We start from the raw sequence: 16,081 nt of genomic DNA, 5'->3' as shown, positions 1-16,081 counted from the left end.
TCATGATGTCTTCATCTTTTTGGGTGTTAAACAACACATTGTTGAATGAAAAGTAGACTATATTGGTTAAATGCTACACATAAGAAAAATGTAGAAAAACTTACCTACCGTATTTTCTGGTGTATAAGACGACCCCCAACTTTTCCATATAAAATATGGAATTTGGGATATACCCTCCGTATAAGACGGGGGTCATCTTATACGCCCAATCATCTTATACGGCGTGTGCGGTGCGTATGGTTCCCAGGGTCAGGAGGAGAGGAGACTCTCCTTCAGGCCCTGTGATCCATATTTATGTAAAAAATAAAGAATAAAAATAAAAAATATGGATATACTCACCCCTCCGACGGACCCTGGCTCTCAGCGGTGCAAGCGTCTGCCTCCGTTCCTATGAATACATTGAATGTAGGACCTGCGATGACGTCGCGGTCAGGTGACTGGTCACCTGACCGCTCACGTGACCTCGACATCATCGAAGGTCCTTCACTCACTGCATTCTTAGGAACGGAGGCAGACTCTTGCACTGCTGAGAGCCAAGGTCCGTCGAAGGGGTGAGTATATCCATATTTTTTATTTTTATTCTTTATTTTTTACATGAATATGGATCACAGGGCCTGAAGGAGAGTCTCCTCTCCTTCAGACCCTGGGAACCATCCAGGATCGCGCCCTGCAGCCGTACCCGGCGTATAAGACGACCCCCGACTTTTGGGACGATTTTTAGGGGTTAAAAAGTCATCTTATACGCCGGAAAATACGGTACTTGTTGCCAATACCACACAAGACAAATCAATAGATAAGTTGTGCACTGTACACATATACAGTGCCTTTAAAAAGTATTCACACCCTGTAAAGTTTTCCACATTTTTTTATGTTTCATCCACAAACGTAAATGTATTTTATGTGGTAAACCAACACCAAGTAGCAAGTATTTGTGAAGTGGAAGCGATACATGTTTTTTAAAATATTTAAAAAATATAAATCTGAAAATAGTGACGTGCATTTTTATTCAGTCCCCTGTAGTCTGATAACGCTAAATAAAATCCTGAGTGACTAATTTCCTCCAGAAGTCACATACATAGTAAATTGAGTCCACCTGTATGTAATGTAATTTTCAGTATAACTATAGCTGTTCAGTGAAGGCTTCAGAGGTTTGAGAACATTAGGGATCAAACAGCATCATGAAAACCAAGGAAAACACCAGACAGGTCAGGGATAAAGTTGTGACGAAGAGTAAATAAAGTGGGATTAGGTTCTTAAAAAAATATATATATATATATATATATATATATATATATATATATATATATATATATATATATATATATATATATATATATATATATATATATATATATATATATATCCCAAGCTATGAACATCTCACAGAGCACTGTTCAATCAGTCAGTCATCCTAAAATGGAAGGATATAAGTGAAAAGAAATGCGGCAGCACTCACCAATCTTCTTTACAGGCTATTTTATTGCAACAACATTTTCACGGCTCGGGGGTGTTTAGACAAGGACATGTGAAAGCTGAACGACGGCCGTTTCGCACCTGACGGGCGCTTCAACGGGTTCCATTTAGGAACCCGTTGAAGCGCCCGTCAGGTGCGAAACAGCCGTCGTTCAGCTTTCACATGTCCTTGTCTAAACACCCCCGAGCTGTGAGTGCTGCCGCATTTCTTTTCACTTATATCCAAGACAGCATGCTTTTCTGGCTAATGGCACCCGAGATCTGCGGACCAGCGATGGTTAATTAACCAGCAAATGCCACAGTGTATCTGACCGGTAGTGCGGGTTGCTGTTTTCTTTCACGAGATACTAAAATGGAAGGAGTATGGGACAACTGAAACTTACCAAGACATTGCTGTCCACCTAAACCAATATCTCAAGCAAGGACACAAATAAAAGAAGCAACCTGGAGACCCGTGGTCACTCTGGAGGTACTGTAGAGATCCACAGGTCAGGTGGGAGAATCTGTCCCCATAACAACTATTAAAATTGTACTCCACAAATTTGTCCATTATGGAAAAGTGGAAGAAAGCCATAAGTCATCTTTACAGTTTGCAAAATGTCATAAAGGGGACACAGCTAGCATGTGGAAGAAAGTGCTCTGCTCAGATGGGGAAAAAGTAGAATGTTTAGGGCTAAATGCAAAACGCTATGTGTGGTGGAAAGCTAACACTGCATATCACCCTGAAAACACCATTCCCACCATCAAACATGGTGGTGGCAGCATCATCCTGTGGGGAGGCTTTTCTTCAGCAGTGCCAGGGAAACTTGCCAGAGATGATGGAAAGATGGATGAAGTTTACATACAGTGCAATCCTGAAGGAAAACCTATTAGAAGATTTAAAAAAAAAACTTGACACTGGGACTTGGGTTTACCTTCCAGCAGGACAACAACCTTAAACATACTGCCAGAGATATAATGAAATAGTTTAGATCAAAGCATCTTCATGTGTGTGAATGGCCCAGTCTCAGTCTAGACCTAAATCTCATTAAGAAGATTTAAAAGAAGACTTAAAAATTGCTGTTCAGATGCTCCCCATCCAATCTCACTGAGGAAGAGCTACTTTGCACATCTAGAGGCTGAAATTTTTCCCATTTGTTCTTCCAAGGCTACTAGCGACATACCCCAAAAGACTTGCAGCAATAATTGCAGCAAATTATGGTCCTACAGGGTATTGACTTAGGCTAATTGAATACAAATGCATGTCACAATTTTCAGATTTATATTTTTAAAATTAGCAAACCATGTATCATTTCCTTTACACTGCACAAATACTTGCTACTTGGTGTTGGTAGATCACATAGAAGGCTAACAAAATATACTTAAGTTTGCAATTGTAATGTGAAAAAAAAAAGTGTAAAAGTTCAAGGGGTATGAAAACTTTTTCAAGGCACTGAGCCATTACTATGTCACAGAGAAATATCAGCTTACTGATTCTTTGAAGAAACACATGAAACAACCACGTTAAAATTGTGGATGTGATTTTTATATGTGACTTTTGAAGGCAAGATTTTCCGGGCAGTCCTGGTCTACCGGTGGGTTAGGGAGCAGTTGTTTAGGATCACAATCCATTTTATGAGGTACCGTAAGTATATGATGAGGGTTTTCCCTACATTTAGTGCCCCCCATGGGCCCATAAGATGTAGAATACTGGACAATCCTGTATGGCTGCTAGTGCAACATCTATAGAAAATGATAAAGAAAAACTGATGTGTGGCCCAGAGATTTCACCATTTGTTATCAAGGAAACCTTTCATTGCCTGATTGCAGTTCATTATCTGAGTGTGCTTTCATTTTTTTCTGCCTTCTCAAACTGTCAGCTGCAATGTACGGTATATGGTCTTGTTCCTAAAGTGTACCTCCAGTGAAAAATGAAAGAAATTATGTTCTTGGATCCTTATGTACAATCCCTTTTTGAATCTTGTACCCTTAAATCTCAACTATTTGACCTGCAGGCGGCTCCTTCCCAATCTGGAAGTTCTCATTGCTTGCCTTGTGAGAGACACAGCGGAGCTGCTGCCCAGACCTGGTCACTGGTCTACAAGCTTCTCCGTGTAGCTGCCTGCTTATCAGTCCCTTCCATACTGGCAGTAATATCTGGAATTTGTTATCTGGCAGGTTCCATCTATAGAGACAGGGCTGAGTAAAGTGAATGCAGTTCATAAGCCGCACAGAAAAATAAGTTTCTTATCTTGCATTAGAAATGATTTCCACAACGTGGTGCATGTAATATCTGTTCTTTTAGGTCCACCATTGGAGGTACACTTTGAAGATCTGACTATATTATATCATTAGTCTTGTGCCTAAAAATCTGTTATGGTATTCCAGAAATTATGATTAAATTATAAAATTCATGATGATGAATACCATGACTGAGTAGAACAGTGTACTGATAGGAATATTTTCTGTTGGACATAATTTCTGGACATTGTTGTATTTGCTGTGGTGCGTGTAATGACTAGTCTATACTGAGTGTGGCCATATGTTTTAGATATTTGCTGAATTGTAGTACAGTACTACTATCATATGATTTATATGTTGTATTTTCTGTTCTAGTCCAATCTTCAAGATGATGTTTTCGATAGCAGTGTAGAAACCATTGAGAAGAGAGCCCTCTCCTTAAGTTTTGACAACTTGCCTAATGGTGAATGTACGCCACCAAGATCACCAAGATCACCAAGATCAACTCCCTCATCTTCTCTGGGTTGCTCAAATCCTGAAATCACGGTCACCCCACCAGAACATCAGCTCAGTCATCTGTCATCAGAGGAACCAGTGAAAGACATTATGAGTGCCAGTTCTTCTGGAGATTCAGCTAGTCAGTCGCAGGACTCCCAATCCATTGTAGAGCGTGCTAGTGACACTGAGGAAACCATTGCAGGAGATAAGTCTGACCTCTCCGCTTGCCAAAGCTGTCTGCCCACCATGGACAGTAACAACATATATATTACTTCAAATGTCTCAGTGTCAATCTTGCAGGACTCTGAGGAAGCCTCTGAGCTGAAGCCAGTGGAGCTAGACACCTGTGAAGGGAATATCACCAAACAGCTGGTAAAACGGCTTACATCTACAGAAATACCTTCTGCCCCAGAGAGACTCCAGTCTGATAGCTCTACATACAGTGAAGCAGAGACCTCCAGGTCCTACTTGGATGGAACTTTAGAGGAGTCTTTGCAAGGACTTCTAATGACACTCGAGCCTTGTAAAGACCAGTATCCAGAGTACCAAGAATTGTACCATGAAATCACTCACCTTGAAGATGTCCTAAAAGTAAGTGAATGCAAAGCATCACTCTGTCTTTAGATGATCTGTGGAATCTGAGGCTTGTACCTGATAGCATTTCTAGTACAAAAATAACCACATTCTTCTAATTTTATTGGGTTTCTAGTTTCTAGGTTACTAGATTTCCCTTTTTTTCTTTTACTTGGTTTCTGTTTATAGCCTTGATAAATGTGAAGGAGTAAATTAAAGGGTTTATCCACTGCTATTACAATAAACCTGATTGAGCCTTAAAGAAAAACTACACTCCATCTCCGAAGTGGCGCTGCTTCTCTGTAAAAAGTATTGTACTCCAATAAAAGGTAACACAAATCTTACGGCTGGGCATATGGAGATATGACTGCCACGCAAACCCCTGGTCGCTGATCGGAGGATTTTTTCAGGCAGGATGTAAAGTCTGCAGCCGGTTAGTGGCGTGAACACAGTACAGGTTACAGTGGCGCCGCGCCACTCCAGTGGGTGAGCATAGTTTTGGTTTTTCAACCTTGGAATCCTTGTGGTCCATTAAGATTTATTATAATAACAGTGAAGAATACCTTTTAATGCTCAAAACTGAAGTGTTAAATAGTGACATAGATCGTTAGGCAATGAAAGCCTGACCATTCGCAGTAGAAGTTTTAGTAGATGCTGTGTATGCATAGTTTCCAGATGTATATTGTTGCCTAGTCTTAATTTAATGCAAAAAGAGATGGAGACTCCTAATATATATATATATATATATATATATATATATATATATATATATATATATATATATATATATATATATATATATATATATATATATATATAATTTTTTTTATTTTTTTTTTTATTTTTTTAATATGCAATTTAGGGGTTTGGTTCACGGAAGAGTGTTTCCCATTTTGAAAGTATTCATTTGTGTTGTTTTTTTTTGTTTTTCTACTTTGTTTGAAATGTATTAAAACTCACGTTACATGAGCTGTGGTGAAGCATGTCATAAGTGACAGTATATCTGAAGGTTGTAGTTTACTCATGCTATCTAATGTGACTATTTATATCCATTTACTTAACTTCATGTTTCATATTTCACAAAAATAAAATTTAAATGTTTATTGCATGTTCTTTGCGTTTTCAGTCCTTTTTCCATTTAAACGCATGCTTGGTTGTACTGTTTATGAAGTGAGTATGTAGTGTTGTGGCTGCATAGTAGCTTATTTTTTTTATCTTCATCAACTCCTTCCCACATATAATTTATCCATTTCCATTACCAGTCCTTGCTGTTTAACCCTTTAGATGTCACAATACAGTAGCTCTTACAAGTTCGAAGAGGATCTTTCTCCAGATTATGTGCTTAACCAGCCACAACTTGGAATAGAGCTGAATGTGACTGTAGAGCTGAATAAAACTGACTTTTTATATTAATGTATCATCTCCATTATGGATATATTATATTGGAGTTTGTGAAGGAGCTCTGTCAGTTTTGCCCTAGTCTTACCCCACACTGACTGCTGGGAGAACTTCAAAAATATTTGATGTGACAGCTTCAATCTACTTCCCTCTCCCATTTGCAATCACATAGATCAGGGGAGCACAACGCTTTTTGGTCCAAGAGTCGTGATGGCATTATGAAGCTATCCCAAGGGCTGGAAAAAAATTGAAAGCAGTACTTATTCAAAACTTTGTTCTGGTGATGTATTTATGTATTTGAGGAGGATTTGGAGAGATTTTCTCCAAAAATAAGTGTGACCATACGCTTACGTACACAGAGTTCTGAGGAATTTTACATTTTAACATGGCCGTGTTGCAAATTTTGGATTGCTACATATGTACAGGATCAGAACCACCATTAGTACATGAATAAATCACTAAGCTTAGTACAGTGATAAATTGCAATTTCCGGTCGGCCCCGTGGGCAGTTGAATTGCCTGAACTTACAACTCCCAGTACGTCTTAAACAATAGTTAGGAGATATTGGGAGTTGTTGTTAAGTCATCCTCAGACTGCAGACCATACAGTAACCGCAGTAATCATGAAATGTAATTAATATCACAAATAATTACATCCAGGTACCTTATATTTGACATCATACTTCATACCAAGAGCTCTTCAGCAGCAATTCCCGACAACTTGCCCTTAAAAATTTAAGTATCATTTAACTACACCATAAATAAAGATATTTCCCATGCTGCACCCCTGAATAAATAATCTCCTGTGCTTCCACCCCCCGCACTAATACATTAGAATATAGGAAGGACCAGCTGCATGGGCTGCACATCATTGTTCTGCAGGCCGTATGTTGTGCAGACCTGCAGCTGATGGTGACATGGGCATAAGTGAGGAGAACAGGGCTGTCATTACATGTCGCTCACAGAAAAAACAGGTTCTGACTTTCTCTTTTTGGGGCGTTTGGTTTTCTTTTTGTTTGTTTTTCTTACCCCTGCTTGATGCCTCCTGATTATGAATAGTCAACATCTTGCAGGAAAAAAATGAATAATTGCCGCCAGAGTCAAAACTTAGTGAAAATTAGCATATAATGTTTACAAGCGAATATCTCTGCAACAGAGGTGAGAAATGGGAAAAAACAAACAAACTTGGGCCATATTCATCAATACTAGCATTGTTCACAGTCTTGATTAGGTGCTGGAGCGCGAAGCAACTGATTCATTAACCCTTTCCCAATATGGCTGTTAACCATTTCTGCATTTTTTTTCTTCTTCTAAGGGCTCATCTCCACTCGTGAGAAAAACGGACGAGTGCAATCCGATAAAAAATCGGATTGCACTCGGACCAATGTTTTTCAATAGGTGACATTCCATTAGCGATTTTTTTTTTTCCCAGCCGAAATCGGACTGAGAAAAATCTGTGTCGGCTGAGAAAAAAATCGCAGCATGCTGTGTATTGCTGAGATTCTCGGACGAGACTCGCCAATGCAAGTCAATGGGTGCAAGAGAAAAAAACGCACAGCACTCGCACCATGCGAGTGCTGTCCGATTTTTACGCACCCGTGTCCTTAGAAAAGCCGACAATTCAGCGCAGAGTACAGTAAAATCACACTGACAGGTTAGATGAGAGTAGATATATACACATAGAATAGGTATATATACATATATATATGTCAGGGAGACACCTATATATATATATATTTATATTTAATGCAGCGCTAGATAGCTTTAAAGCTGGTAATTCAATTACCGGCTTTTGCTTTCTCCTTCCTAAACCCGACATGATATGAGACCTGGTTTACATACAGTAAACCATCTCATATCACCATTTTTTTGCATATTCCACACTATTAATGTTAGTAGTGTGTATATGCAAAATTTGGGCGTTCTAGCTATTATATTTAAGGGTTAAATGGCGGAAAAAATTGGCGTGGGCTCCCGCGCAATTTTCTCCGCCAGAGTAGTAAAGCCAGTGACTGGGGGCAAATATTAATAGCCTGGAGAGGGTCCATGGTTATTGGCCCCCCCCTGGCTAAAAATACCTGCCCCCAGCCACCCCAGAAAAGGCACATCTGGAAGATGCGCCTATTCTGGCACTTGGCCACTCTCTTCCCATTCCCGTGTAGCGGTGGGATATGGGGTAATGAAGGGTTAATGCCACCTTGCTATTGTAAGGTGACATTAAGCCTAATTAATAATGGAGAGGCATCAATTATGACACCTATCCATTATTAATCCAATTGAATGAAAGGGTTAAAAAAAAAACACACATTATTAAAAATTATTTTAATGAAATAAAAACAAAGGTTGTTGTAATATTTTATTTAACGCCCAATCCAATCACAGAAGACCCTCGTTCTGTAAAAGAAAAAACATAATAAACCAACAATATTCTTACCTTCCGCAGATCCGTAAGGTCCAACGATGTAAATCCATCTGAAGGGGTTAAAATATTTTGCAGACACGAGCTCCGCTAATGCAGGCTGCTCATTTCTGCAAAACCCCAGAGAATGAAGCTAAATATAGATCAATGAGCTATATTTAGCTTCATTTGCGGTGAGGCGCCCTCTGCTGGCTGTTCCTAGATCGTGGGAACGTTCCTTGAAAGCTCCCAGGTTTTCTAGGAAAGTTCCCACAATCTATGAACAGCCAGCAGAGGGCGCCTCACCGCAAATTAAGCTAAATATAGCTCATTGATCTATATTTAGCTTCATTCTCCGGGGTTTTGCAGCCAGGAGTAGCATTGCATTAGCAAAGCTCCTGGCTGCAAAATATTTTAACCCCTTCAGAAGGATTTACATCGTTGGACTTTACAGATCTGCGGAAGGTAAGTATATTGTTGGTTTATTATGTTTTTTCTTTTACAGAACGAGGGTCTTCAGTGATTGGATTGGGCGTTAAATAAAATATTACAACAACCTTTGTTTTTATTTCATTAAAATAATTTTTAATAATGTGTGTTTTTTTTAACCCTTTCATTCAATTGGATTAATAATGGATAGGTGTCATAATTGACGCCTCTCCATTATTAATTAGGCTTAATGTCACCTTACAATAGCAAGGTGGCATTAACCCTTCATTACCCCATATCCCACCGCTACACGGGAATGGGAAGAGAGTGGCCAAGTGCCAGAATAGGCGCATCTTCCAGATGTGCCTTTTCTGGGGTGGCTGGGGGCAGAGGTTTTTAGTCAGGGGGGGCCAATAACCATGGACCCTCTCCAGGCTATTAATATCTGTCCTCAGTCACTGGCTTTACTACTCTGGCGGAGAAAATTGCGCGGGAGCCCACGCCAATTTTTTCCGCCATTTAACCCTTAAATATAATAGCTATAACGCCCAAATTTTGCATATACACACTACTGACATTAGTAGTATGGAATATGCAAAAAAATGGTGATATGAGATGGTTTACTGTATGTAAACCATGTCTCAAATCATGTCGGGTTTAGGAAGGAGAAAGCAAAAGCCGGTAATTGAATTACCAGCTTTAAAGCTATCTAGCGCTGCATTAAATATAAATATATATATATATATAGGTGTCTCCCTGACATATATATATATATATATATATATATATATATATATATATATATACAGTGGGGCAAAAAAGTATTTAGTCAGTCAGCAATAGTGCAAGTTCCACCAGTTAAAAAGATGAGAGGCGTCTGTAATTTACATCATAGGTAGACCTCAACTATGGGAGACAAACTGAGAAAAAAAAAATCCAGAAAATCACATTGTCTGTTTTTTTAACATTTTATTTGCATATTATGGTGGAAAATAAGTATTTGGTCAGAAACAAAATTTCATCTCAATACTTTGTAATATATCCTTTGTTGGCAATGACAGAGGTCAAACGTTTTCTGTAAGTCTTCACAAGGTTGCCACACACTGTTGTTGGTATGTTGGCCCTTTCCTCCATGCAGATCTCCTCTAGAGCAGTGATGTTTTTGGCTTTTCGCTTGGCAACACGGACTTTCAACTCTCTCCAAAGGTTTTCTATAGGGTTGAGATCTGGAGACTGGCTAGGCCACTCCAGGACCTTGAAATGCTTCTTACGAAGCCACTCCTTCGTTGCCCTGGCGGTGTGCTTTGGATCATTGTCATGTTGAAAGACCCATCCACGTTTCATCTTCAATGCCCTTGCTGATGGAAGGAGGTTTGCACTCAAAATCTCACAATACATGGCCCCATTCATTCTTTCATGTACCCGGATCAGCCGTCCTGGCCCCTTTGCAGAGAAACAGCCCCAAAGCATGATGTTTCCACCACCATACTTTACAGTAGGTATGGTGTTTGATGGATGCAACTCAGTATTCTTTTTCCTCCAAACACGACAAGTTGTGTTTCTACCAAACAGTTCCAGTTTGGTTTCATCAGACCATAGGACATTCTCCCAAAACTCCTCTGGATCATCCAAATGCTCTCTAGCAAACTTCAGACGGGCCGGGACATGTACTGGCTTAAGCAGTGGGACACGTCTGGCACTGCAGGATCTGAGTCCATGGTGGCGTAGTGTGTTACTTATGGTAGGCCTTGTTACATTGGTCCCAGCTCTCCGCAGTTCATTCACTAGGTCCCCCCGCGTGGTTCTGGGATTTTTGCTCACCGTTCTTGTGATCATTCTGACCCCACGGGGTGGGATTTTGCGTGGAGCCCCAGATCGAGGGAGATTATCAGTGGTCTTGTATGTCTTCCATTTTCTAATTATTGCTCCCACTGTTGATTTCTTCACTCCAAGCTGGTTGGCTATTGCAGATTCAGTCTTCCCAGCCTGGTGCAGGGCTACAATTTTGTTTCTGGTGTCCTTTGACAGCTCTTTGGTCTTCACCATAGTGGAGTTTGGAGTCAGACTGTTTGAGGGTGTGCACAGGTGTCTTTTTACACTGATAACAAGTTTAAACAGGTGCCATTACTACAGGTAATGAGTGGAGGAAAGAGGAGACTCTTAAAGAAGAAGTTACAGGTCTGTGAGAGCCAGAAATCTTGATTGTTTGTTTCTGACCAAATACTTATTTTCCACCATAATATGCAAAAAAAATGATAAAAAAACAGACAATGTGATTTTCTGGATTTTTTTTTCTCGGTTTGTCTCCCATAGTTGAGGTCTACCTATGATGTAAATTACAGACGCCTCTCATCTTTTTAAGTGGTGGAACTTGCACTATTGCTGACTGACTAAATACTTTTTTGCCCCACTGTATATATATATATATATATATATATATATATATATATATATATGTGTGTGTGTATATATATATGTATGTATATATACCTATTCTATGTGTATATATCTATTCTAATCTAACCTGTCAGTGTGATTTTACTGTACTCTGCGCTGAATTACCGGCTTTTCAAAGGAGACCCGTGCGTAAAAATCGGACAGCAATACGGATGTTGCGATAAAAAAATCGCATGACACTCGCATGGCACTCGCAGACGTTATATCAGTTTTTTCGGTCCGTAGATCGGACCGTTTTTTTCTCACTCAAGTGGAGATGAGCCCTAAGAGCCATAACGCTTTTCTTTTTCTGCTAACATAGCCATATGAGGGCTTGTTTTTTTTTTTTTTTGCGGGACGCTTTGTACTTTTGCTTGACTCCATACTTTTCTCATGTAATGTACTGGAAAGCGGGAATAAATTCTAAATGTGGCAAAATAATGAAAAAGCACAATTCCAGAATTGTTTGTTTGGGTTTATTATGTACCATGTTCACTATATGGAAAAATTGACCTGGCAGTATGATTCTCCAGGTCATTACAATAACTGAGATATAAAACCTGCATAGTTTTTGTTTTTCTTTAAGTGGCGGAAAAAAATTGGAAATACAAAAAAATTGGCTTGAGGGACATTTTCCAAGACTGTAACGTTATCCATTTTTGTTGCTGGAGCTGTGCGATGGTTTGTCTTTAGTTCCCTTAACCAACATTTTTATTGTTACCATGTTTGGGGTAGGTATAACGTTTTGATCACCTTTTATTGCATTTTTTGCAATGTTGCAGCAGCCAATAAACCATCTTTTTTTTTTTTTTTTTTTTTTTGATTATTATTATTTATTTTTATTTTTTTATTGGGGAAAAGGGAGTGAACTTAGCCTTAGGGGACTTTTACCCCTTTACCCCCGAAGGTGGTTTGCACATTAATGACCAGGCCAATTTTCACAATTCTGACCACTGTCACTGTGTCAGGTAATAACTCTCTGGAACGCTTCAACAAATCCCACTGATTCTGAGACTGTTTTTTCATGACATATTGTACTTCAGGATGGTGGTGAAATTTCTTCCACATGCGTTGCCTTTATTTGTAAAGAGAAAATGACAAATTTAGAAAATTTTGCAATTTTCCAACTTTGAATTTTCATGCCCTTAAATCACACAGATATGTCACACAAAATAGTTAATAAGTAACAGTTCCCACATGTCTACTTTACATCAGCACAATTTTGGAGCCAATTTTTTTTTTTTTTGTTAGGAAGTTATAAGGGTTAAAAACCTTCCGATTTTTTTTTTATTTATTTTTTTTTCATTTTTGCAACAAAATTTCCAAAACCATTTTTATTTTTATTTTTTTTTTTTTAGGGACCACATCACATTTGAAGTCCCAGTCACTTTAAGGCTATGTTCACACCTTGCGTCGGGTCCCTGCGGGTTCTCCCGCAGCGGATTTGATAAATCTGCAGGGCAAAACAACTGCGGTTCTCCCTGCAGATTTATCGCGGTTTGTTCCGCGTTTTCCGCTGCGGGTTTCCGCCTATACTATTGATGCTGCATATGCAGCAATATGCAGCATCAATAGTAATGTTAAAAATAATAAAAATTGGTTATACTCACCCTCTGATGTCCGGATCTCCTGGGCGCTGCACCCGGCAGTCCGGTTCCAAAGATGCTGTGGGAGAAGGACCCTTCGTGACGTCACGGTCATGTGACCGCGACGTCACCGCAGGTCCTGGTCGCACAGCAACTCTGACCGGACGGCCGCGTGCAGCGCCCAGGAGCTCCGGACATCAGAGGGTGAGTATAACCAGATTTTTTATTTTTTAACCCCAAATATGGTTCCCAGGGCCTGGAGGAGAGTCTCCTCTCCTCCACCCCGGGTACCACCCGCACATTATCCGCTTACTTCCCGCAACGTGGGCACAGCCCCATGCGGGAAGTAAGCGGTTCAATGTATTCCTATGGGTGCAGAATCGCAGCGATTCTGCACAAAGAAGTGACATGCTGCGGGTTGTAAACCGCTGCGTTCCCGCGCGGTTTTTCCCGCAGCATGTGCACAGCGGTTTGCGGTTTCCATAGGGTTTACATGTTACTGTAAACGCTATGGAAACTGCTGCGGACCCGCAGCATCAAAATCGCGGCGGTTCCGCGGTAAAAACCGCTAAGTGTGAATATAGCCTAAGGGATCTATATGATAGAAAATCCCCAAAAGTGGCACCATTCTAAAAACTCCCTGAAGGTGCTCAAAACCAACAACATTTTTAACTTTTTTTTTTTTCACAAAAAATTTACTTCAGATACAAACTTTATCTTGACAAGGGTAACAGGAAATAATGGACCCCAAAACTTGGTGTGTAATATCTCCTGGGCATGCCGATACCCCATATGAGGGTGAAAACCATTGGGCGTGCGCAGCAGGGCTCGGAAGGGAAGGAGCGTCATTTGAATTTTTGAATGCAATACTTGCTTGAACAATTGGCCTCTGATGTGCCTAGACAGCGCAAATCCCCCACAAGTGACATCATTTTGGAAACTAGAATCTTCAGGGAACTGATCCAGATGTGTAGTGAGCACATTGAACCATCAGTTCCTTCACAGAAGTTTATAACATTGAGCCGTAAAAATAAAAACAAATTTTCCCTACAAATGTTTTTAGCCCCAAAAATCGCATTTTCATAAGGGTGACAGGAGGAATTGCACCATACAGTTTGTAGTGTAATTTCTCCTGAGTACCCCGATACCCCATAATGAGGGTGAAAACTACTGTTTGGGCTCGGAAGAGAAGGAACGTCATTTGGCTTTTTGAATGTAATATTTCCTGGAATCAATAGTGGATGTCATGTCCTATTTGGAGAGCCCCTGATGTGCCTAAACTGTGGAAACCCGCCACAAATGACCCCATTTTGGAAACTAGACCCTTAAACGAATGTAGTTAGATGTGTGATGAACACCTTGATCCCCCAGGTGCCTCACAGAAAGTTTATAACGTTGAGGCTTGAAAATAAAAATCTAATTTTTCTCATAAAAATGTTATTTTGGCCCCAAATTTAGCATTTTTATAAGGGTAACAGGGGAAACTGCACAATACAATTTGTTGTGCAATTTCTCCTGAGTATAGTGATACCCTATATGTGGGGGAATGCTACATTTGAGGCACAGTGCAAAGCTCAGAAGGGAAGAGGCGCCATCTTGGAATTCAGATTTTGCTGGAATGGTTTGAGGGTGCCATGTCACATTGGCAGAGCCCCTGAGGTGCCAGAACAAGAGAAACCCCCTGTATGTGAACCCATTTTAAAAGTACACTCCTATTGAATTCATATAGGGGACAGTGCACATTTTGACACCACATGTGCCTCACAGAATTTTATATCATTGAGTGAAGAAAGAATAAATTACATTTTTACAACGAAAATGTTGTTTTAGCCCCAAGTTTTTAATTTTTCTAAGGGTTAATAGGGTTTTGGGTTTTTTTTTTTTTTTACAACAAACTGAGGTCTATTTGTTCCTGAGTGCGCCAACACACTACATGTAATCAGGAAATATTTTTCAGGCAGTGCAAAGCTCAGAAGGCAAGGAGCGCCAGATTGTACGGTTATTGTTTGCAGGTGCCATGACCCACTGGGAGAGCCCATGAGGTAACAGAACCCCTCATAAGGGACCCCATTTTACAAACTACACCTCTCAATTTAATTGAATGGTAAAACTATTTATTAGTGATGCATGAACGTGCTTGGACAAGGTGTTATCTGAGCGTGCTTGGAAAATGTTTGAGTCCCCGAGGCTGCATAGAATGTTGAGAGTTGGAAGGGACCTACAGGGTCATCGTGTCCAACCTCTGCTCAATGCAAGATTCACTAAATCATCTCACAGATGTCTGTCCAGCCTCTGTTTGTAGACTTCCATTGAAAGAGAACTTGCCATCTCTCGTGGCAGCCTGTTCCACTCTTTGATCACCCTCACTGTCAAAAAATGTGTTTCTCCCTTTTTTTCTTCATTCCATTGCTTGTTGCGTATTCATGTGCAAATGAGAAAAAGGATGATCCCTCTACATCGTGACAACCCTTCAGATATTTTTAGACTGCTATTTAAAGAGAATCTGTCAGCAGGATCTTGCTCAGTAAACTAGACCGTTGTAGATCACTAAAGGCGCTGTTATACTGATTAAAATGATACCTTTGTTGATTAACCCCTTAGTGACAGAGCCAATTTGGCACTTAATGACCAGGCCAATTTTTACAATTCTGACCACTGTCACTTTATGAAGTTATAGTTCTAGAACGCTTCAACGGCTCTCACTGCTTCTGAGACTGTGTTTTTTTTTTTGTGACATATTGTACTTCATGTTAGTGGTAAAATTTCTTTGATATGGCTTGTGTTTATTTATGAAAAAAAACAATGGAAATTTGGCAAAAATTTAGAAAATTTTGCAATTTTCAACATTTAATTCTTGTACCCTTAAATCAGAGGGGGGTGTCACACAAAATAGTTACGGTAATAGTTAATTTCCCACATGTCAGCTTTACATCAGCACAATTTTGGAAACATAATTTATAAGTTATAAGGGTTAAAAAATGACCAGCAATTTCTCATTTTCCAACAAAATTTGCAAAACCATTTTTTTAAGGACCATATCACATTTTGAAGTTAGTTTAGGTGGTCAATGT

At 39.8% G+C, this 16,081-nt stretch overlaps 1 protein-coding gene across 2 annotated transcripts in view; it reads left to right on the top strand.

The window, feature by feature from the left end:
• RIPOR2 (RHO family interacting cell polarization regulator 2) overlaps positions 1 to 16,081 on the top strand; it is a 270,446-nt gene that overhangs the window by 184,500 nt on the left and 69,865 nt on the right. For both annotated transcript variants that reach the window (XM_069730892.1, XM_069730893.1), the window contains one exon: positions 4,069 to 4,782. In XM_069730892.1, the coding sequence (XP_069586993.1) occupies positions 4,069 to 4,782 (714 nt within the window). The remainder of the gene's footprint in view (positions 1 to 4,068; positions 4,783 to 16,081) is intronic.

The sequence above is a fragment of the Ranitomeya imitator genome, chromosome 6 (assembly GCF_032444005.1).
Source record: "Ranitomeya imitator isolate aRanImi1 chromosome 6, aRanImi1.pri, whole genome shotgun sequence".
Classification (NCBI taxonomy): Eukaryota; Metazoa; Chordata; class Amphibia; order Anura; family Dendrobatidae; genus Ranitomeya; species Ranitomeya imitator.
The sequence above is the reverse complement of the archived record's forward strand: the minus strand, read 5'-3'. Positions and strand labels throughout refer to the sequence as shown.